The 21,541-nt window shown below is 42.2% G+C and overlaps 1 protein-coding gene across 1 annotated transcript in view; it reads right to left on the minus strand.

Moving 5' to 3' along the window:
• Positions 1 to 21,541, minus strand: part of col27a1b (collagen, type XXVII, alpha 1b) — a 72,021-nt gene that overhangs the window by 11,932 nt on the left and 38,548 nt on the right. The window contains exons 14-47 of the mRNA XM_030104266.1: positions 21,214 to 21,258; positions 20,836 to 20,889; positions 20,325 to 20,369; positions 20,120 to 20,173; positions 19,906 to 19,959; positions 18,813 to 18,866; positions 18,669 to 18,722; positions 18,539 to 18,592; positions 18,399 to 18,443; positions 17,480 to 17,533; positions 17,179 to 17,223; positions 16,962 to 17,015; positions 14,471 to 14,524; positions 14,230 to 14,283; positions 13,774 to 13,827; positions 12,120 to 12,173; positions 11,737 to 11,781; positions 9,679 to 9,723; positions 9,453 to 9,506; positions 7,205 to 7,258; positions 7,065 to 7,118; positions 6,107 to 6,160; positions 5,814 to 5,867; positions 3,639 to 3,746; positions 3,496 to 3,549; positions 3,137 to 3,244; positions 3,000 to 3,053; positions 1,834 to 1,887; positions 807 to 863; positions 662 to 715; positions 516 to 569; positions 365 to 418; positions 203 to 256; positions 3 to 110 (exon numbers count right to left, since the gene is read on the minus strand). Of these exons, the coding sequence (XP_029960126.1) occupies positions 3 to 110; positions 203 to 256; positions 365 to 418; positions 516 to 569; positions 662 to 715; positions 807 to 863; positions 1,834 to 1,887; positions 3,000 to 3,053; positions 3,137 to 3,244; positions 3,496 to 3,549; positions 3,639 to 3,746; positions 5,814 to 5,867; positions 6,107 to 6,160; positions 7,065 to 7,118; positions 7,205 to 7,258; positions 9,453 to 9,506; positions 9,679 to 9,723; positions 11,737 to 11,781; positions 12,120 to 12,173; positions 13,774 to 13,827; positions 14,230 to 14,283; positions 14,471 to 14,524; positions 16,962 to 17,015; positions 17,179 to 17,223; positions 17,480 to 17,533; positions 18,399 to 18,443; positions 18,539 to 18,592; positions 18,669 to 18,722; positions 18,813 to 18,866; positions 19,906 to 19,959; positions 20,120 to 20,173; positions 20,325 to 20,369; positions 20,836 to 20,889; positions 21,214 to 21,258 (1,947 nt within the window). The remainder of the gene's footprint in view (positions 1 to 2; positions 111 to 202; positions 257 to 364; positions 419 to 515; positions 570 to 661; positions 716 to 806; positions 864 to 1,833; positions 1,888 to 2,999; positions 3,054 to 3,136; positions 3,245 to 3,495; positions 3,550 to 3,638; positions 3,747 to 5,813; positions 5,868 to 6,106; positions 6,161 to 7,064; positions 7,119 to 7,204; positions 7,259 to 9,452; positions 9,507 to 9,678; positions 9,724 to 11,736; positions 11,782 to 12,119; positions 12,174 to 13,773; positions 13,828 to 14,229; positions 14,284 to 14,470; positions 14,525 to 16,961; positions 17,016 to 17,178; positions 17,224 to 17,479; positions 17,534 to 18,398; positions 18,444 to 18,538; positions 18,593 to 18,668; positions 18,723 to 18,812; positions 18,867 to 19,905; positions 19,960 to 20,119; positions 20,174 to 20,324; positions 20,370 to 20,835; positions 20,890 to 21,213; positions 21,259 to 21,541) is intronic.

The raw sequence follows: 21,541 nt of genomic DNA on the forward strand, positions 1-21,541 counted from the left end.
ACCTTCACTCCTTTACTTCCATCTTTTCCGGGCAGACCATCAACTCCAGGCGGACCCTCCAGCCCCTCCCTGCCCTCCACTCCACGGGGGCCAGGAGGACCCACGGGACCCTTAGGAGTGACAGGTTGATAAATCAAACCTGATTTTTCCTCTTATGACATGATTTATGAGTTTGCCCTACTGATTGGGGATGGACACTTACTGGAGGTCCTCTGGTTCCAGGGGGGCCGCTTGTGCCTGATTTTCCTTTCTGACCCTGAAGAACAAAGAGTTCATGTCCCACAGTTCAGACATGTAAGCATGTAAGATTTTCTTTGTTTTCAAACACACAGAATTGTGCATCAATTCATGTTTATCTCCTTACTTGATCACCTTTGGATCCTTTCGGCCCTGGTTGTCCTTTTGGCCCAGGATGTCCCTGGAAGAGTTAATAATGAAGTGCTGGATTTAAAGATGACGGGTTTGTTTACTTGTCATGTTTTTTGGGGGTAAAAAGACACAAACAGGGTGCTTACAGGAATTCCAGGAGAACCAGCTTCACCTCTGGCTCCATTTACTCCAATATGGCCCTGAAATGTATATTTTTTTTGTATTTTTACAAGTTGAATTTTGACTTTATTCTGAAAAATCAAGTTTTCTGGTTTTTCTTCTGACATCTTACAATGTATCCAGGCTCCCCAGGCTCCCCTCGCTCTCCTCTGTCTCCAGGAGGACCCTGGTTTGACCCACAAACACGATTTAACAACCAACTCCAGCACCGTGAAGAGAGCCAACAGGAAACACTGCTCCTTGTCAGAAAAACTCACTCTGTCACCTTGGGGACCTGGAGGACCTTCCACGTTGCTGTCGTCCCCCTGCTCCCCCTAAAACAGGCAAAACAGCCCCAATCAATACAGTTTCACTCTGATCCAATGGTGTGTGTAAAAATCAATGCATGTTGTGTGTGAAACAGCCGGCCCATTCCCTTTATCCGGATGGAAAATGATTATATGCGCTATTAGCCACAATGATCCATTTCCCATAAACACAAGCCGTCTGTGTGAGTTCCTTTTTATCTTGATGAGATTCATTAAACAATATCCATAGATTTGCGTGGTAATTTTAACGGCTATTTGTTTCACATGTGTGAAATTTGATTAAACAGTAGAAAGCCCATCATGGAATGTGCCGCCGCATGGATGAACTGTGTAAAATTAGTGGCAGAATCACGACTGTGTTACAGATCTGTGTTTATCTGCAGCATATCTAAGTGAAAGCTTCTCCCAAATGAGTCATAAATTTCTCACTGACCCGTGTAATATTGATTTAATTACAGACTAAGCATAGCTTAGCTATTATATAGAGGATACTGATGAGAGGGGATAATATCAGATACCCGCATCCAGATGGCTTCTGCACAGAGGCACAAATTGAAAAAAAGAAAGAAGCAAATTAGTGTCTGGCTCAACTCTGGAGCACCGTGTCACGTTGTGCGCCGAAGACTGTCAAATAAATACAGATTAGGTGGTTAATATCTGGAGTATTAAGAGCAGTGGAGTCCAGGTGCCGGGCTCGTTACGTGCGTCCGACTGCGCTGAAGTTAATCAGTTGTGTCTGAGTTCACATCACTGTCAATTTGGGGACGACTTTGGGGATATCGCAAGGACAACAAGGCAGACAAAGGAGGTGTTAATTAGGGACGTAATTGAAGTCTCAGAGCATCAAAGAGATTGACCACGCACTCAGAGGCACTGTGCTACATGACAGGTTTACAATATTAGGGAAGTGTTACAGGCCCTCGGTGCTGATTAGACACAATCAGAATTAGCAGACGGCTCTGACGATGCCGTGTACCTTTTCGCCTTTTAGTCCTGGAGGCCCGAGCAGACCTGGAGGTCCCACGTGACCCTGTGGAAAGACAAAGACAGAATGGTGCTTTCGCTCCACTTTACAGTGTGTGTGTGTGTGTGTCTGTGTGTGTGTGTGTGTGTGTGTGTGTGTGTGTGTGTGTGTGTGTGTGTGTGTGTGTGTGTGTGTGTAATGCGAGGATGCACATGAGTTCAGATAAAACCTCCGTGAATGGTGTCATCAATCATCACTTTTCCTTCTTCTTCAGGGGATGATGGGATTTTTAAATTCATCCATCAAGCTGTGGATATTATGAAACTGTGGTCCTAAATCCTGAGGACTAATATCACACCTGTCAATCTGACCGGGAACCTAAAATGAGCACACTCAGGTGCAAATCGACTATTTTCCTCTCATTTGTACACTTCAAATAAAAAAGTTTTCTCCATATTTCGACTTCCAAATTGTGGGGACCTGAACATGGAAGTGATTCTGCTTCCAGCAGATTATTTTCATGTAAACTGAGCGTCTGCATGCAAAGCCACCATTTCAATACTCCCAAATTAAAAATGCACATAAACTAGAAAAATGTATTTGTGTGAACATGCAATTTATCAAGCTTCCTGCAGGATCCTGGTAAATCAAGTCTTTTGTTGTACACTGAAACGCTAATTCACAAGAAAACCATCTGAACCTCGTTCTACTTTTTTTTTTATGAGGACGCATTAAAAATCAAAAGAGTGTTGTTGTTCATGTTAAAACAAGGGAAATGAATTTCACACCTCATAAATTGTCAAATAACCCAAACGAGGCAGGAAGTAAACGTGATCACAAGAGAGAGATGAGGGTGAAGAGAAAGAAACAGATGGAACCACTAACAACAAAGGTGAAAATAGAAGATCATACAGAAAATGCACGTTTTTATGTTGGACTTCATGTCAAAAAAGCATCAAGCAAAGGAATGCCTTGAAAAGGAATCTGCTCTAATGTTGACATGGAAAATATTAAACATTGTACTTTAAAGGCTCTCACCTTTTTATTGAGATCATTTTGACTTTTATAAATTGACAACAGACTGAAGAGAAGGTTTTTGTTTGGCTTTAAAGGGCCTGTGGGTCCTTTGCTCCTCTTAATAGCCTGTAATTAAATATCAGAACAAAAGAGGCTCTTACCTCGTAACCTGTAACGCCTACATCCCCTGGTTGGCCCATATTCCCCGGAGCACCCTGGGGACACACACGTATAGATTTAGCCTAAGCTCAGAAATTAACAGCTCATAAACGCTGTAAGACGGCCATGAGGAACTCGCCATTGGACCCATGGTTCCTCTTGCTCCCTTCTGGCCAACAAATCCGGGCTCTCCCTGCTCCCCGACTGATCCACTCTCACCCAGGTGACCTTGGTGACCTTTGCTCCCCTGGAGAAAAGCCTATGAGTGAGCGGGTATGCGCTGAGCGCACAAACCCCGCGGCAGCAGTTGGACAATGCAAACGCTGGCAGCTAAAGCTCTCTAAGCGTCTCCAACGAAGAGCTTATGGAGGCTAGCGACCCCGCCGTTTGTTTACCGCCGCCTCACAGAGCTATTCAAGTCCTGGTACAAGAGAGCAAACCGACAGACATCCAGGAGTAAAGGGTGCATTTAGCTTCGAAGCAAGAGAGTCGACAAACCTTCTCTCCCGGCTTTCCTCGCTCCCCAATTTTGCCAGGTTTACCCTCCTGACCCTGGTAACAGAAAATCGAAGGGAGCTGTAAGTGGTCGGAGAGCGCCGTCTTTACCAGGACTGAATGAAAGTGGCGGCTCAAACACTCACCCTCACCCCGACCAGCCCGGGAGGCCCGGCCGCTCCCTCGCTTCCTTTCAGGCCAATTTCACCTCTGTCGCCTTGTGCACCCTCCAGACCAGCGTCCCCCTTTTCACCCTGGGAAAAGTTTACCAGCAAAGGTTTAAACACAGCTTTAATGTCATCTTTAATAAGCATGAGGATTTTCAAGCCAGGATTGACAACCCTGGTCTATGAAACTCATTCTTCCCGGTCTGAGGAGTTGGATTCATTGGAGTGTTGTGAGATATTAGTGGCTTCCCCAATAATTCAATAACACATCGAAACAGTTTGCAGCTTGACAGACGCATCCTTTGGGATGTGTGAGTTTGTGAGCAGGATACACATGTTGGACATTTCCATGTCTTGGAAAAACAGGACAGATTTGTGGGACGGACCTGAATGTGTTGGTAAATTGAAACAGATTTGTTGTGCTGTGGCTCATATCACTGCTAATAATGGAAGCTTTTGGTAAGTTCCAAATAAAACAAAAACCTGGCAGTACTCTGTTTCTGGACCGAGGACAGACTGTACACTGCAGCAACACATCACCACCAATCAAAATCAGTGGAATCTGGCATCTGAGCCTCATTTCGATGTGGACATGCTTTATTTTGCCATTTCTCAAACAATGACAAATCTGCTTCATATCATATCACATTTAGTCACGAGTCAGATTTCATGAATTTGTTATATTTGTTGGATTTTGAATTTGTATTTAATGAAACCAATGAACCGTGACAATTTTATTTAGCAATGAAAATGACAAGCTCCTCCCGCACTGTCTACAAACCTCTCAGAGCAGTTTACTCACAGCACACATGTGCTAGTGTGAAGCTGAACAGACTCTCAGGTGGACTCTCCTCTAATCCTCATATTTTACCACCTTCTGACAGCCAGAAGCAGTTTACAGCTCTGTCAGACACACTCTGCAGTTTGGCTCGGCTGAATTAAGAGGCTTCTTTCTCCACTTTCTTTTTTTTTTTTCTCTCTCTGTCACGATCCTTTCCAGACAGTGAAGCTCCTAAAATACTGTCTGTTTTCACTGAGTGTCAACACGAAGCAGCTCCGGCTGTACAAAGGCCAAAATCTCGCAAACCATACTCGACATCCATCCAATTACGATAAGTCGAGACAGAATGGGAGGGGGTTCGTCGGGTTCACACACTTACAGCCTCTAAACAGAATCAATCAGCGGTGAAATTATTGACAGAAAACTGACAACCGACCAAAGTCTTAATAAGCGTTTGGTCACTTACTGTTGGCCTGTGGGCTCCGTAATGAAAAGCAGCAAGTGTTTAAAGTAATGCATATTGGGACTTTTAGGTCACAGCTGTGGTGAAAAGTACAAACACATGCTGAGACTACAGTTCTGAAGCATTCACACTCAATATAAGTTTCTATGATGTGTTTCTGTTCCCTCTTCCAAGTTAACTTGCAGTATCTGGCAGTTTCTTTTTAACATTACTGTATTTTTTGACTGTACAGAGAGTCTCACTTTTCTGTGCTTAGGAGGAGACGGGTGTCTCTATAATGGCTCGTTCATGATATGAAGCTCAATTTCTTTGCATTCTGGAGGCTTTCAGACATCACAGGCCATCGAGAGGGAAACTTTTTTCGGGAGGTAAAAACTACACTTTGGCTGTTCGTTAAATATACTTCACACTTTTAGATGGAATTGCGAACCAAAGAACCTTTTTAATAAATAAGATTGTCAATCTTAAACAAGCGATTTTTAACTAACAGCAAGTGACATGCAGCCGAGGTAATGGTTTAGATATTAACTTTTAGTTAAAAGCATTTCCTCATAAAACATTTCCTAAACCTTTTCAATTGATTTTTTTATTTACATTTTTGTTGTTGAAATTATCTTAAAGTTCCACATTTGTGTATCAGAAGCGCAGCAAAGAAGACATGATGGTCGAGGCAAAATAAATGTAATAAAACATTCCTGTTTGATGGCTTATAAACCTTTAAAAGTGTAGCTTGATCGATCAGACATAGAGGTATTGATTAACTGCATGCAAATGGTGGCTTAAATCAAACAACTGAATGGATGACAGACAAAACGGTCTGAACATAAGAAACTGATTTTTCCACCAATAGAGACTTAGAGCAGAGGATCTGAATACTTCTCCCCTGTGTGTCTTTCATTTTCATACTTGCCTTGGCTCCATCGGGCCCACTCGGTCCAGCGTCTCCATCCATGCCGGGCTCACCCTGCCAGACGCATCGTAAAAAAAAAATACAATGGTGACATTTGTTTCAGTGTGACAAAGACAGCATTCCCAGATGTGATCCAAGCTGAACACTGGCAGAGGCGCATTTCAGGGCATGATAAGGACAGATGTGCTCTTTGGTTTACCACGTGTTTCAAGAGATTGCTTCAATTCTTCTTTCTTTCTTTGTTTAATTCTAAGGCACTTCACAAAATGTAAACCAGGAAAAGTGCTACTCACTCTCTGGCCAGTCAAACCTTGTTCCCCAATACTGCCGAGAAGACCAACTGCGCCCTGTTGAGGAGAGAAAGCATGTTTCAGTAAGTGTTGATGTTTTGTGTGTTTTAAAGCATATTTTTTTATGACAAAAAGCACAGCTTTGCTACGTACTCTGGAGAGTCTGACCTGAAAAACCAAATGTGAAAATGGACCTAACAAACACGAGTACAGAAACTCCAGTTACTGTTCCATGCTTTTTGTTTTCATCAAATTTTTAATCAACTCATAAAAGATCACTGATACAACCCAGCGAGCAAGACGTGACGCCGTCTGTCAGCAACATCAGCAGCAGCAGCGGCAGCTTGGACACCGTTTATGCTAATGTGATTAACAACAGAAGGCAGGCTGTAAATTATGTTCTGCAAAAATATCAAGACGAGGCGAAATATAGTTCAAGCAACAGCAGCAGCTTAATCACCAGTGACATTCGGGCCAGCAGAGTTGGCCTGATGTAGGTCAGTAGAGCCACAGCGATGCCACATGTTACTGGCTTAATTGTAAAGATTAGTACTCGTTTTTGTCCTTCAGAAAGTAGTATTAATGCATATTTTACTTCTAACCTCTCCACATAAGAACCGTGCTACATCTTCAGAGAGGGAGGTGTGATTGGCTGGCTTGTTTTACATGCATTAAGTGAATTGAGTGTATAAACAGCTTCAGTTTTAATCATGGTTGCAAGTTCAGACATAGCTTGCATGCAGGAAAAGATGCATGCAAAAGTTTGAAAGGGAGTTTTATTTGTTGACTGATCACCAATAGATAAAAATACTCAGCCAAATTCATAATTTTTCCATTGGGAAAATAGCTTTAGCGCTGGTAGGAATACTGCATGTGGATCTCAGAGTTGAGCTGTAGCTGCACTCTGGCCGACACCGCTGTGGCGATTCCACACAAAAAGTTCAAGATAATGTCCTGTCACCTTCTCTCCGGGTTCACCAGGCAGCCCACTCTCTCCGGTCATTCCCGGTGGCCCCTGTCCAAAGCAGTGACAGCCTTTATTGTTCTGCACAAGAGTAAAATTCGACGGGATTTCGTACGCCGGCTGTGCGATCAACTCACCCCTGGCCCCATCTCCCCCAGCGGCCCCATCGTTCCTGGTGGTCCCGCCGGTCCCTGCGGTAACAAAGCAGTGGCATCAATAAAAGAGGCGAGGAGCACTCTCTAATCTCAGACAAACACCTTTGAAAGTGACAGTAAAAGGTGAGGGACGCGAGAAGAAATAAGAAAGAGGCACAAAGTGGGGATTTGAGGAGGTAAGTTAATCTGGGGGGCTAAGAGCCCTCAAAGCACCGAGCCAAAGCTTCTGAAAGTGATGAAAACTGGCCTGCTGTTGCAGACATATATTCAGGCTACAATAAAGCTGCCCCTACAGGAAGGGAGCAGTGTAAATCAAATTGTGTCTGACTCACTACTTCTCTGCTTGTGTCTGTGGGACTTGTGCAGAATGAGAGAAAGAAGATTAGACTGTTGAGGGATTTTCGCCTCAGATAGGGCTTTCACACAGGGACTCAATAAAGAGGTGCCATAAAGAAAAAAAAACTTTACATTTATATATGCAAGGTCAAACAGAATGCCACAGTATAGTTGCCCGGGAGTCACAGGATATTGTAAATGAGACATTTTATGTGTATTTTGTTGCTTTCATGCATTTGACAACTTTTGAAAATCTTATTTGGGTCGTTAAAAGGGTAAAACGTCCAAGAATAGCAGTTTGCACGTAAAATATAAGCAGTGCTATTTACATCTAAATAAAGCAGCCCACTTTGAAACAAAGCTATGAAGGTCATCAATGTGTTTCCGCTTCACTTTTACATGCTCCAATCACTGCATTAATCAAAACTGCGGTATTTTGCCGGAAACCAGTGTTGATATTAACTATGATAAGAAACACCTTTTCATGTTGTTTGTGAAATTGCCATTTGTATATTGTGCAAACGATCCAGTAGCACCTGAACACTGTGGGTTTGATTTACAGAAAAAGTTAATAATGCATGATGAATCGCAGGCTCAAATGAGAATGATATACTGGAACATTATTAGTCACAAAACCAAATCAAAAAGAAGAGTAACGGAGGAGATTCAAAGAAGATTGCAAGACCATAGAACAATAGCAACACAGCACAGCTCATAATTAAGTCTTACTGTTTTTTCTATCTTCTGTTTACCCACTGCTTCATCTTCCTCCTCTCACATACCTGCTCCTTCCCAGTCGAAGCATCCCAAAGTTACAACACAAAATACTAGTGATGTTAATCGATTAAAATATTTATTAAACTAATCAATTGCAACTCTGACCACAATGAACTGTGATTAATCGCATCACTGAACTTGTAATCAACACACAAAATCACCAATTTAATGCACAAAAATGGATTTGTATGAATCTTTTAACTTAAAGGTGCTGCAGGCAGGATTTTGCTAGTCAATGCTAATTTTTCTGTGTTTTCTTTGGATTAAATGTTAGAGAATCCATTGATAATCCTTTAGGAGTGTAGCATAATTGCACTACCGCGAGGGCGCAGCGTTTCCATCTGTCTCTGTTCTGAGCTGAAAAGGAATCTCGACAGCTCCAGGTATCTTTGACCAATCAGAAGAGCCCCTGAGGCTCTAACCGTGATTGGTCGAGGGGCGTTTGTCGCACGTTCTTGTGGGAGGGGCTTAACTTGCGTGAGTGCGTGATGTCAGAGAAAACAGGACAGGATTGGCTGTGCTGGGTTTCAAATCGCCTTCTTAGATGGGTCAAATCGCCATCTTGCTTAGGTAACCCTAAGCAAGATGGCGGAGATGCGGAATCCTGCCTACAGCACCTTTAAGTGGAAAAACACTCCCAAATGTGGAATTTTAACCATCCGACATTTAAAGTTGAGATGCTCAAGGGAAGGCCAGTCCTATTTTCCCTTTCAGTGTTGAACAGTACAAAACATAGACGGCTGCAGAAGGATATTTGCAACATTTTCAAGCTTCAAATGAAGAATCTCATCCTCATAATTCACCTGTCTTTCACAGGGCTGAAAAAGACAATGTCCCAATGACAGTAAGACGAGTTTTCTCTCCTACTTCTCCTAACAACATTTTGAAAAGGATGCCTGTTTCCTCCTCTTCAACCCTTTATTCTATAGAGTTGAAGCCCAAGTTGAATGGAATCATAATTTAGCTGAATCATTTCGTCTCATGAATTCCCAAAGTCTTCTCCTCAAAATTCTGAAATTCTGAAACACATATAATGGAGCACGTTTCTAAAAGCTCAGGTTGATTTAACAAGTTGTTCAACAAGATAAACATCCATGTAAATCAATCAAAAACTCACGGGTTCTCCTGGAATTCCTTTGGCCCCTGGAGATCCCGAGGGCCCCTGAACACCCTGAAAAAAAGTAAAATATTCATTTGTAAACCATGCACATATCTAAGAAATAATTGACAGATTGAAATGTTATAACACCCATAAGACCCTCTCACTACCGTTCAGCAGAATGTGTTTGTCCCCAACATCAAGACTGACCTAAAGGAGAGCTCTGTTAGCTCCAATCACTTACTGGAAATCCCTTTGGCCCCGCGTCACCTGGCTCACCAAGCTTCCCCTGCAGACACAAGCACAGAAACACAACAAGAAAAAGACATTAATGCAGCACCTAGTTAATATCATAGAGGGGTTGTTTTGGTATGTGTTAACTATTAGTTTGTGTGTTCCAGTGCTTTCATACAGCACAGTTCAGAAAGAAATGCAAAATTCTGCACAATAAACAGTCGCCAAAAACACAAGTTCTGGAAAAACGCTCTGACCCTGTCTTTGTGGAAACTGCAGAAAATGCAGCTTTTCTGAAAACCTGATCTTGTGCATCGCAAGAAGATGGACAATAAGAACAATTGCGGCCTCCCAGTGGTATGATTCCCAGTTCATATTCTTCAGGGACTTGGTAATATTATGGTTCAGCAATGGAACCAAAAGGTGAGTTTTCATAAAAATTCATCTGTAACCATTCTCAGAGGGTTTGTTTGAGGATGTTCATGCAGAAAATAGGTAACTTATATGTGCTGCCTTGGACTTTGATTTGATCCGATCATTGAAACACATTCATGGTGTGGCTTGTAGTCTGACCTTGTCTTGTCTAGACGTATAATTGACTGAGAAATATAAAGATGAGAGCAAAAAACCAAAAGGGCATTTTAAGATTGTAACATGAGTTTCGGAAGGATCGGAACAGGATGAGAGAAAAACACTCTCAATCTCATGCTGATGTTACTCTGAGCTCAGTTATGCCTGAAAGACATCTCACTTGATTGCAATGAACAGCAGAGCATAGTGCACCGCATGATGTCTTAATCGACAGCGTGAACACACCTAAACACTCGAAATAACAGGTGTAAGTGTGGAAGTGTGCAATTTGGGATGCAGCATCTGTCTCTTCCCTCCCATCTGTTTTCTGTTTCAGGCATCAGCTTCCTTGTATTCACCTTTCTCTCCTCAAATTTAATCAGACAGAAACCAGAGGCAGAGCACAAAAACATGGAAATGCTACAGTTTGCAGACACAGAAAATATGAAGCCAGTTCACACTGGTTAACCAGAAACAATTTTAAAGGACAGTTTGGCACACAGTGACCCTCATGCAAATTTTACTATTGTTCAGCATTGAATAAATACACCCAGAGACACAGTGAGGATGTTGTTACCTGACCTTATTCTTATTCACTAGTCCCCCCCCACCACATTCCCCACCTGAGAGGCAGGTTGAGATCTGCAGCAACCCCCTGCCGTGCACAGTCGTGTGTAGTCCCCTGGGTTGTGCTTCTTATGAATGGACATTGTACTTAAGTTCAGGCCTGGTCACCCTGCAGTTGGTCTCCTGTTATGAGGGCGTGTCGCGCTGAAACACCTCCTGATTCAAAGGCGCGCTACTGGTGTGTTCCGGGATTTGCATCCTTCCCACAACTGAGACAAGGCGCCCGCGCCACGCTCAATATCAAGGCAAACCTCATGTGAATACCATCGGTTTGCACAAAGGTCAAGTTCCCATCACGTCCCATGTGTATTGATTCTGAGTGGGCAAAATAATGAGACAGTGAAATGTCCAAAGAATTCCCATAGCTGTTGCATTGTGCATGATTTTACAAACTGACATTGACAGCATGGTTTTGAGCGTAAAGTTAGTTTTCTGGCGAATTTCTCAGTGTTGTGTCTGTGACTCTAGCCCATCCAAACTCCACAGTGTGGAAAGGAGGGGCATATACACATATACACACCTACAATCAGTTCAGTCATCAGATATAAAAAGAAGGATCCAACCTCTCAGCAGGTGCTTTCTAAACTGATTGCTTCTGTAGCGGCAGCTTTTAACACAGAGCTTTTGCACCGGTTCAATTTTTATAATCATAATAATGTACTTAATAAGAGCATCTGATCACTGTCTGCAAAATCAAAGTGCATGAACTGAACATTAAACATCAAATATCATCTTTGATACTATTTCTGCAAACTACAGAGCTTTAAAAGGCCAAACACATCACAAAAAAAAAAAAAAAAAACATGGAAAAGTTTCCAAAGCTAATAATGTCATTACAGCTTGAAGTTTAGAGTTGTTCTATTTTCCTCACCATCTCTCCAGAGAAGCCCAATTTTCCTGGTGGACCATCGGGACCCTGCGCAGAAGAAACAAAAACTGGCTGAACTTTCTCAGATCTGAACTCTTCCTGGCTGTCAGCATCACTGATAATTCAAGACTCTTTGATTCGAGTTTCTGTGGTTAAATTCTTCCAGTTAATAAGAGTGTCCTCTAAAGATTCCTCAGATGTTAAAAAGTAGTTAATAATCACACTCAGCAGAACAAAGCTGCTTGTAAAACTTCTCATGTTTGCTTGAGAAACTTGGCCCATTTAGTTTATCTGGGTTTTCCATTGGGACATACGTGATGTGTTTAATTAGAAAACTTAAAAGAGCATGATCGATGCTTTGAATTAGCGTATTGAATCATATTTACCTTTACTCCAAGAGACCCCTTCTCTCCCGGTCTTCCATCAGGACCCCTTGGACCCTAAAAGAAAGAAAAGCTGTCACTGATAAACAACTTGAGAAATCTGGACTTTCAACAGACCTGAGGCATGTGCACATCAGCACATGAAGTCAATGATTTCAGGCACCTAATCTCAATTTTTGTCATTCTCACTTTGCCCAGCTTGAGAGGGGCTGCTTTTCTTTTTTTTTTTCTTTTATTTTTTTAACTCATGATGATTCAGCCCACAGCAAAGGGACGACATCAGAGATCGCGGCTATTGAGCAAATGCTTGGCATCTTGCAGCGTTCCCGACACACACTGTGGAGACTTTATCCCCATTTTTCCAGAATTGCACACAGCCGCACAGCTGGCACACTGGGGTTATTGTAAAGAAGACTTGGGAAAAGGTCACACTCGTATAGCTGTGATTCATGGCTGCCATTATAGAAGCGCTCCACTGTCAGAGAACACTGAAGGACCGGCCTCGTGTTTGCTGCTTGTTCCTGCATTGAGTGATTGAACCGGAGCAGCAGCAGAGAAGTGGTGACATTTCCACTGTGGCTTGGACGTGGTGAAAGACACAGAAGCTGCTTATGAGAGCAGCTGTTGTACTTTTTTTTTTTTTTTTTTTTACAATAATGATTGCAATATATCAGCTCAGTTTAAAAAAAAAACCCTTTAGATTATTCAATCTTGCTACGATACTCTGTCTTTGTTTCTCTCTCTCAAAGAAAAATCCTTTACATTTTAAAGTCAGTGAATTTTTCTTTTTTCTGTTTTCATAAAAGGAAACAAAATGCTTCTATAAACTTAAGAATCTTTCATACTGCATTTACCCGTCTTCCTTTCGTTCATTTTTCATTGTTCATTTTTTTTTTTTTGTATTTTACATCTCGTCATCCTGTCTATGCACGTTAGCTGGAAGCTCATCCATTTTTACTCGCTTTAAGTGCACCAATTTCACGGCTTTTTGCTGGATGGTGTGGATGGAGCATCCGAGAGGAAATGATGGTTATGACTTGCTTGCAAACTGCAGAAATGTGCCGCGTTGAGGCTGAGCAGTTTCAAATCACAACAGCGAGGCTGGTAAAAGCATGAATGACTCAGAAACCGGTTAAACTTAACTAAATGACACAGAAGACTGTTGATGACTGACTGATATGGAACTTTAATCTTAAGCAAAAGCAGATGTAAATTCTGAATGGTGACATTTTTCAGTCTAATTTGACCAGAAATCCTTTAATTTTTGCAATATTTGTCCGATGGCAGTTATTAGATTTAACAAGAATGATGTCCAGCATCATCAAACCAAATCTAACATGCAGATGGGATAATCTGCTGCAGAGATCCAACAAGCAGATCAAAGGATCATCAACACCAAGCATCTTTTTAATAAAACTTAATATATCACAATATATCATCCAATTTGGTAACGTTTGATCATTCTTTGCTGGCCACAAAGGCAGGACACACCCTGAACAGTCCACCAGTACATCATAATACAGAACTGGAAACTCCAGAGAAAACCCATTCATGTTCACGGCGAACATGCAAACTCGACCACAGCGAGACTGCTCAATGGGTTCTCTTTGAATCCGACGGTTTTCTACTGTTTTAAGCACAGGTTTCAGAGACTTACGCTTCTGCCTTTGGGGCCTCTTATTCCAGCGGATCCCTGTGAACCAGGAGGCCCCTGCATGTGGATAAGAAAATAACATTTTTAGTGAGACTGCACAGAGTCATGGTAAAGATCTAAGTATCAGGGCATGCACAGAATCAATCTAATGATTAAACCCTTTATTTAAAGCCTTGTTGAGATATAAAATCTCTTTTCCAAGAGGGACCTGGCAATTAAAATGAGAACAAACTACAGAGGGAGTTTCTCTCTTCCTGCTGATAATCTCACCACTCAAATAGAAAAAAAAGGCTGATTTAAATGCCTTTTCACAGGCTGAATGGGTGAAAAACAGCACTGGTGAGGGTAGTTGCGGTCAGAAATGTGTAACTTTAAAGCAGAAAAAGCATATAAACATTGTTTTTTTTGGATTCAAATCAAACAAGAACCAGTAATTAGTTTTCTTTCAATCCGACTTACTGGGATCCCTTGCAGTCCAGGTGGTCCCGTCTCTCCAGGTATTCCAGTATGACCCTGTAGAAGCAGAAGATTTAATGAGGACTTTGTTAGCTCTGACTATTTCTCACAGCACTGGACAGATTTTTTTTTTTTTTTTAATGATCTGCCTGTACACTGAATATTGCATTAAATCCGTCTCCAAGCGCGTTGCATGTGGAAAATCGAACGCCCCGTGGAGATGGGCTCCAGACTTACTCCTTACCATCGGCCCCGGTTCACCTGGCGGCCCAGGGACGCCTGTTTTTCCTCGATCCCCCTGAAGAACCGCAAGCACCAAACACAAGCTCATCAGTTAGATTCTGGGGTTTGTTTTTTTTTTGCACAAATAATGTCTAATGGTTTTCCGAGCAGTTCAGTAACTATCAAACTTTTTAAGCTTAATAAAGCAGTTCAACTATTCAGCAGTTCAGGTTCTATTTTTTTTTTTTCATGCTTTTCTTTGAAATCTCAGGTGGTTTCAGAGGATAACAGGTCTGAGACTGCAGCCAGGCAAGTTTAACCTGCATTCCTGCTACAGAGCCATGCTGTTTTGCAAGATCTTCCTTCAAAAGGACTTCTGCATAGAAAACAGGTTGGCCCATTTGTTTAATCTAGAATACTGCAGAACTGATGCACATGATTTCCCAAAACAATTGTATTTAAAGCTGTCTGATCTTTCTTCTCTTGATGTACTGACCATCCATCCACCTATACTGCTTTGTCCATCTCACAGTTGTGAGGTAGCTGAAGCCAGAAGCAGCTGACTATTGACAGATGTTCTTTCAAAATAGAAAGAGGTGTTCAAACACACTCACATTCATGCACACTATTTGTAGATCATGTTAGATTATGTGCATCTTATGAGAGACAGAAGGAGAGAGATGGAGGCTATGGACGTGAATTCTTTTTTTCTTCTGTGTATTCAAATTAGCTTTTGCAGAATGTTGGAGCTTATTTGCTGTGTTGGTTGAAGGAAAACCCTTATCAAGAACCATTTCCCTCATATATTGAGGTCATGAACACCAGTTTTCTATCAACTGCTAATTTTTAGTATGGGCTGAACAAAATGATGTGGAGTTCCTCCAGGCTCCATTCTGGGCTCACTCCCTTTTAATATTCGCATGCTGCCACCGGCTCAGATCTTAGATATTAAAATACACATGATGAAACAGAGTTATATCACTGTCTCACGAGGAGACTGCAAAACAGACACTGAGGCAGTGTTACTGCTCAAAAGCAGGGAAAGAACCAGGGATCTTGGTGTGACCATGGACTCTATCTTGAGTCTGATCAGTTATATTAAAACAATAACAAAGACTGATTTTCATCATCTGAAGAAAATAGCAACCATTAAAGGATTAGGATGTAAAGAAGTAAATCCATGCGTTTGACTTCAGTTGACTTCACTACTGTAACGCTGCCCTCGCCGGTCTACCAGACAGCTGATTGGAGCAAATCAGTCCAGTTCTCAGGCCTTTCCACTGGCTTCCTGTCATACACAGAACAGATCTAAAAATATCACTGGCCTACAAACCACCCAGACCTCGTGGGTCGTCTGGATCAAACCTGCTTTCTGTTCCAGACTAAGAAACAAACATGCAGAAACTACTTTCAGTTTTATGCACCAAATACTTGGAACAAACTCCATGAGAACTGCTGGACAGCTCCAATTTTGAGTTCATTTATAATCAGGCTCAGGACCTTTCTTTCTTTGTTGCATTGTATCTTTAACTTTGTCTCACATCTGTTATTTTCTGAATCTTTTCTTGTTTTTCTGTTCACATTTCTCATTGCTTTTGGTCTCGTCAGCTTTTACGTATTTGCTAGTGTGAAGGTCTTTATTCATGTGGCACAGTTTAGCAACACAATTTGAAGTGGCTTAACTTGAAAATGAAAAGAACAAAAACCAAGACCGAAGTTATTTGCTACTGTCAGGACATTACTGTTTTATCTGCCTTGTTACATCCTGGGGCCTTGGTTCCCTGGTGTGCAGCAGTAACACACATCCACACACACACAGCGACTATGTCCAACTGCAGAAAGCTGCCACCTCTGAGCCTGGTTCTGAAAAGGTTTCTTCCTTTTAAAAGGGAGCTTTTCTTTTCCACAGTTGCTTTATGCTTCCTCGTGTGGAAATAATGTGTTTCCTTTGTAACGGTGTCTAGAAATGACTGTGTTTTAAATGGCACAACATAAATAAAGGTGAAATTAATTCAATTGAACTGTCTAGAAAGCTCTATAGGGTAATTATTGTGTAGTTTTCACCAAAATGTTGTAATAAACTTATTTGTCTGTTATTATTTTATTTGCTAATGCATTTATATTCATGGTTCGATGTTTTGTAGACACTATTCAAGCCTTTTTGGTTATTAGTTCAGGATGAGGTTTATAACTATAACTCTGTCCTGTCCTGGGATGGTGATCTGCCTTCACACAGAGTCAGCTGGGTCACCTCGAGCGCTCCAAGACTCCGAGCTCCATAAAGCGAGCGCGTTCGATTGGATGGATGGGTAAATTCTGTTAACATTTTTTTCACAACATCCCTGCTTTCTTTTAGAGTTAGGGTTGTTAATCTTTCCACTGACTACATGATTAATGGCGCAATCCCTGCAGCATTAACCAGAAGCCACGTCGGCAGAGAACTTTTCAGGAGAATAAAACAGCAGAGCAGATTCTGATTGTGGAACACGATGACAAACTGAGAACGAGCTAACCTTTTCTCCGGCGATGCCCGTCTCTCCTAGAGGCCCGACAAACCCAGGCAGTCCCTGAAGGAACCAAAACAAGCTGTCTTATCTGTCTCTTACTCCACTTAGTTTAATGAACTTCTATTTCTCATCATAGGCTGCTCGGCTGTGGGACACACACAGACGCACAGTGAGCATCAAACACAAATCAGCAGGAGAAAAAAAAAGGAAAAGAAGCCTTTACCCTCTCGCCAAGCTTTCCGACCTCGCCAGTTATCCCGGTCTCGCCCTACAGCAAAGCAGCCAATTAGAATATCACAAACTCGCTCATGCCTTTCGATTTTTTTTTTTTTTTTTTAATATTAAGTTCAATTCTGTTGAAATGTGCTTTGAGACCGGTTCCCCTGTGGTAACTGAAAATTAACATCTAATTCACACACACACTTGGTTGATACATTATGATCAAAGAAAAAAGCAAGGCGAGGACGTGGAGTTGGGGATGGCGGCGGTTGGGTGGTGAACATCATGTGACTGCTGGGTCTGACCTTGAGTCCGTCTGGGCCCGTCAGTCCAGGGAATCCCTGCCTCCCAGGTCTGCCCTGAACAGAAAGCAGGGAATGACAGAGAGAAGTGTGCTGAGGCTCCCTCGGCATGACGCACAAGCAACCTCATCTCTACCGGAAAAAGCAGAAAAAAACGGCCGACCGTCCCTCCTGACGCAAAACAAACCGACGGTTGATACGGAAACAAAAAAAAAACAAACACATCCCTTCAAGAAAGTTAATGATCCAGAAAACAAAGAGCTGTTTGCAGCTTCAAAGGCTTCCTATTACTCGCAAAAGTCTGAGGGTCATTTGTGTTTGTTTTCAGTGATCACTTGTGGGTTGCACTTCTGGGAGTCGGCAGACTGAAGGCAACCACAGCAAAAAAATCGAGAGTTTCTTTGGAATTGTTTTCTCTATTGTTTAGCCTTGGATAACTCCAAAAACAGTGTTTTGGACAGAGACAGAGGCTGTGGACGTTCATTCACACTGCAGAGCGTTTGAAAGTCATCCAGCTGTATTCAGAAAGAATCTTTACTTTGCAAAACACAAATGAAACTTGGTTAACTTTAAAGGCATATTTACAAAAGACACTATTGTGTGGACTAAAATCTCCACACTGTAATTTAACATTTAAAGAATTGCTTTTGTTTACGAATATGTGTGTCCACTTCATAACAGAGGTTTGCTGACCGCTCTGGCAATCCGAGTCCAGAGTGTTCAACTGGAAGGCTTTCAATACAGCAGGAGAACAATGGTGTGATCAGTCAGCCAGAGGACTCACTGTCCATCCCTGCTCACAGTTCTCCGTGCAGAGCTACATTCAGCCACAAACACGCAGTGTCCTTGAATGCTTAGCATGGTGGCGGAGAATGAGGACAAACAGCGATGGGCAGCTGGGTTTTCTCCAATCAGCACTCACCTCGGGTCCAGAGAGCCCAGCAGGTCCAACTGGTCCCTCATCACCCTAATAAAACCAAAACAGAAGCACTCAATACTAAGAAAAAAAAAAAAGGATTTATTTCAACCTTATTTTAAAGAGAAAAGGGGAAAAAAATCCACCTGAAGACCCAGAGATCCCCGTGGACCCGGCAGACCTCTTGTCCCTTGCTTTCCCTGTAGATAAAACACAGAGAATGAGATTAATTCTATTTTTTTCAGGGCAAAAATTATCTTCTCTCACTCTACGGACTTTAGATCCCTCGGGGCCGTTTTGTCCTGGTGGGCCGATGTCACCTGGAAAACCCTGTGAAACAGACGGGACAGGATTAGACTGACAAATACAAATGCATCAGTATGTATCTGTTATCAAAGTGTCTATGAGAATAACTCCCACCTCTGGTCCAGGGGGGCCGGGTACACCAACAGGACCCTTTTCACCTGGTATTCCCTATGAAACGGATCACAACACGGATCAGAGGACATTGGAGGAATTGCTCAACACTTCTGTAGATTCATGACATCAAAATAATCTAATATATTGCTAAAACTGATCAGAAACAGCCTGAAGGATTACTGAAAATACATCTCTTTAGTGCATTTCAAAGCCTTTTCGGAGCGGATTACTTGAAGCTTCAGCATCCATTTAGCTTCTTGTATTGGAAGCAGGATGCGAGAGTCTCTTAATGGACCAGGCGAGCAGGACACTGAGATTTCCGTGTGAGAACGTCAAATCAGATCAGAGAGAACTTGAGATATTGGGGACATTTTATATGGCATGAGAGTCAACTTGGGGATTAGTATTAAAGTCTTAGAGCAGTGAATTTTCCGCTGGCCTGCACTGTGATGAGCTCGATGTTTAAAATAGACCGGAATTGTCCATCACAGGGGAGTGTTTGAAGTTTAACTTCTGTTTTATTCCCCACAAGCACAGACTACAAAAAGTACTTATCAAGATATAATGGTGGTTGGTGCCTCACAGCAATGACATCCCCAGTTTGAATCTTTTTAGATGCATACCATTTTAAGAAAATGTTGTATTGTCTTCATTGGACTGAATTATTCCTTGGAGTCTGACCTGTACTGGAACTCCCCCAGTGAGCTCCAGTCCGATGTTAATTAAATGTAGCATCAATCATTTTAGACGGGGCTTTCAGAAACTCTTGTTCTGAAGTCAGTAATGAGTAATGCGTCCATTTGACTCATTTACTTACAGGTGGTAGGATTTGGCAACTGTGACAATAACTGCTAGACTACTTACGATTTTTAGAAAGTTCAAAAAACTACCAGAAAGCAGAAAAATGCAGCAATAAGACTGTATAATCTCAAACAGGACATTAAAAAAAGGTAAATGTGGCAATTGTAGGCACTCTGTGTTCAGTATAGTCATATTATTCCAGTCAAAAGGGGAGCTAAATCAGGTTTAAATGATAACATCATTGATTTTTGCTGGTGGTACTCGGTGATTTAAATGACAGAGGAGAAAATACCTGCGGTCCTGGTTTTCCACGAGGACCTGGAAACCCAGGTGAGCCACGGTTACCCTGCAACACGTACGATTCTTACTACTATCCGTCAAGCAAATCCTCAAGGAAGCATTCGAAACGTCTTTAAATTACTTTGCACATCAACACACTGATAATGGCAGAGATGACACACGCCTCAGATTATTTTGTGCAGTTGCGCACACAAACACAAACTTACCTTGTCTCCTTGGTATCCGCACTCCCCCGACTCGCCTGTCAAGCCAATCTCCCCCTGAGCGAGAGCACAGAAGCAATTATAATGATCTGAACATGGAAAACAACTACTCAGGAGGCTGGGATCGCAAAGTGAATGCTTTGTCGGAGTCACAGACCAAAATCTGTGAAAGAAGGTTAGGAGTTGAAGAAAGTCATGTGCAGGTCACCTTATCACCTTTCAGTCCTGGTTCTCCCGGGTTCCCAGGTACTCCCTGAGAAGCGAGACAGAAGGAAACATGTTGTTAGTGAAGCTACATGCTTTGCAGATACCTTAATCTAAAAGTCCAATGACTTGGGCCTCTACAGGTTGAAAGCATCAAAAGTAAAAACTAGTGAAGGACAAGAGCAGGTCTTAAGTCAAGGTCAACTCAGTCATGACACATTTTAGGAATGATCTGAACAATGAAAACCCAACCTAACAAGACACAGGTCAGGGACCCAAGCTAAATGACTGGTGTTTGGTGGGTCAGGGAGAAGAAGTGGAGCAGGGCGTCAGAAAGATTTGGAAGCAAATCTCGGAAAAAATTATCCTGAAGTGTTCAGGGGACCAGGGATCTAAGTGTGTCAGGTCAGACTTGAGCTAAGACTCCTTGAGGGCGCACTGGTTAAGATCAATCAGGAAAATCGTAAACATCCTTGATTTGTACTGAATCAATCTCACAGATGTTGGTTATTTACCTTGTGTCCTTGAGGTCCTGGTAAACCCATGACGCCAACATGGCCCATGTCTCCCTGCAAGCAACAATCATCCAAGCATGAGTTTCTCAGTCATTATGTTTCTGTTGTAACTATACCAGTTCCATCTCAAATGGTCTTTGAAAAATTCTTGAAAATGTCTGACTTTCGGTTGAGCACATTTCACACACAGCAGTGAAAAATGTTGATGCTATAAATTCATAAAACATGAAACGCAGATGTGACAGAATAGAAGAATAAAGAATCTGACTTCAATTGTTCAGAATGAAGAAAGAAAGAAAGAAAGGACAAAAAAGAAAAACACTTTAAAGGACAATGACAAAAACAGTCGACCATCAGAGGGTTAAAAACATCACTCACAATCAGACCAGGGACTCCACATGGACCAGGGGCTCCCAGTTCACCCTAAGAGGGGAGACAGAATGAGGGGGGGGGACAGGTGTGTTAGACACACAGCATGTGAAAGCATTTTTTTTAATTTTTGTTCCTCTATTGATGGCCTGAGCAATGTTTTTCTCCACTAAGTTTAGCATCGACAGAAAGTGACTTGGCAATTGACACACAGAGCGGCTTGTTGTCCAAATGATCCCGCTCCCCCCCCCCCCCCCCCCCCCCTCCCAACAGCCACATGCCACGCTCACATCCTCTCCAAGCTGCAGACGCAGATGAGAGACGGATGACACGCAGC

This window comes from Salarias fasciatus, chromosome 12 (assembly GCF_902148845.1).
Source record: "Salarias fasciatus chromosome 12, fSalaFa1.1, whole genome shotgun sequence".
NCBI lineage: Eukaryota > Metazoa > Chordata > Actinopteri > Blenniiformes > Blenniidae > Salarias > Salarias fasciatus.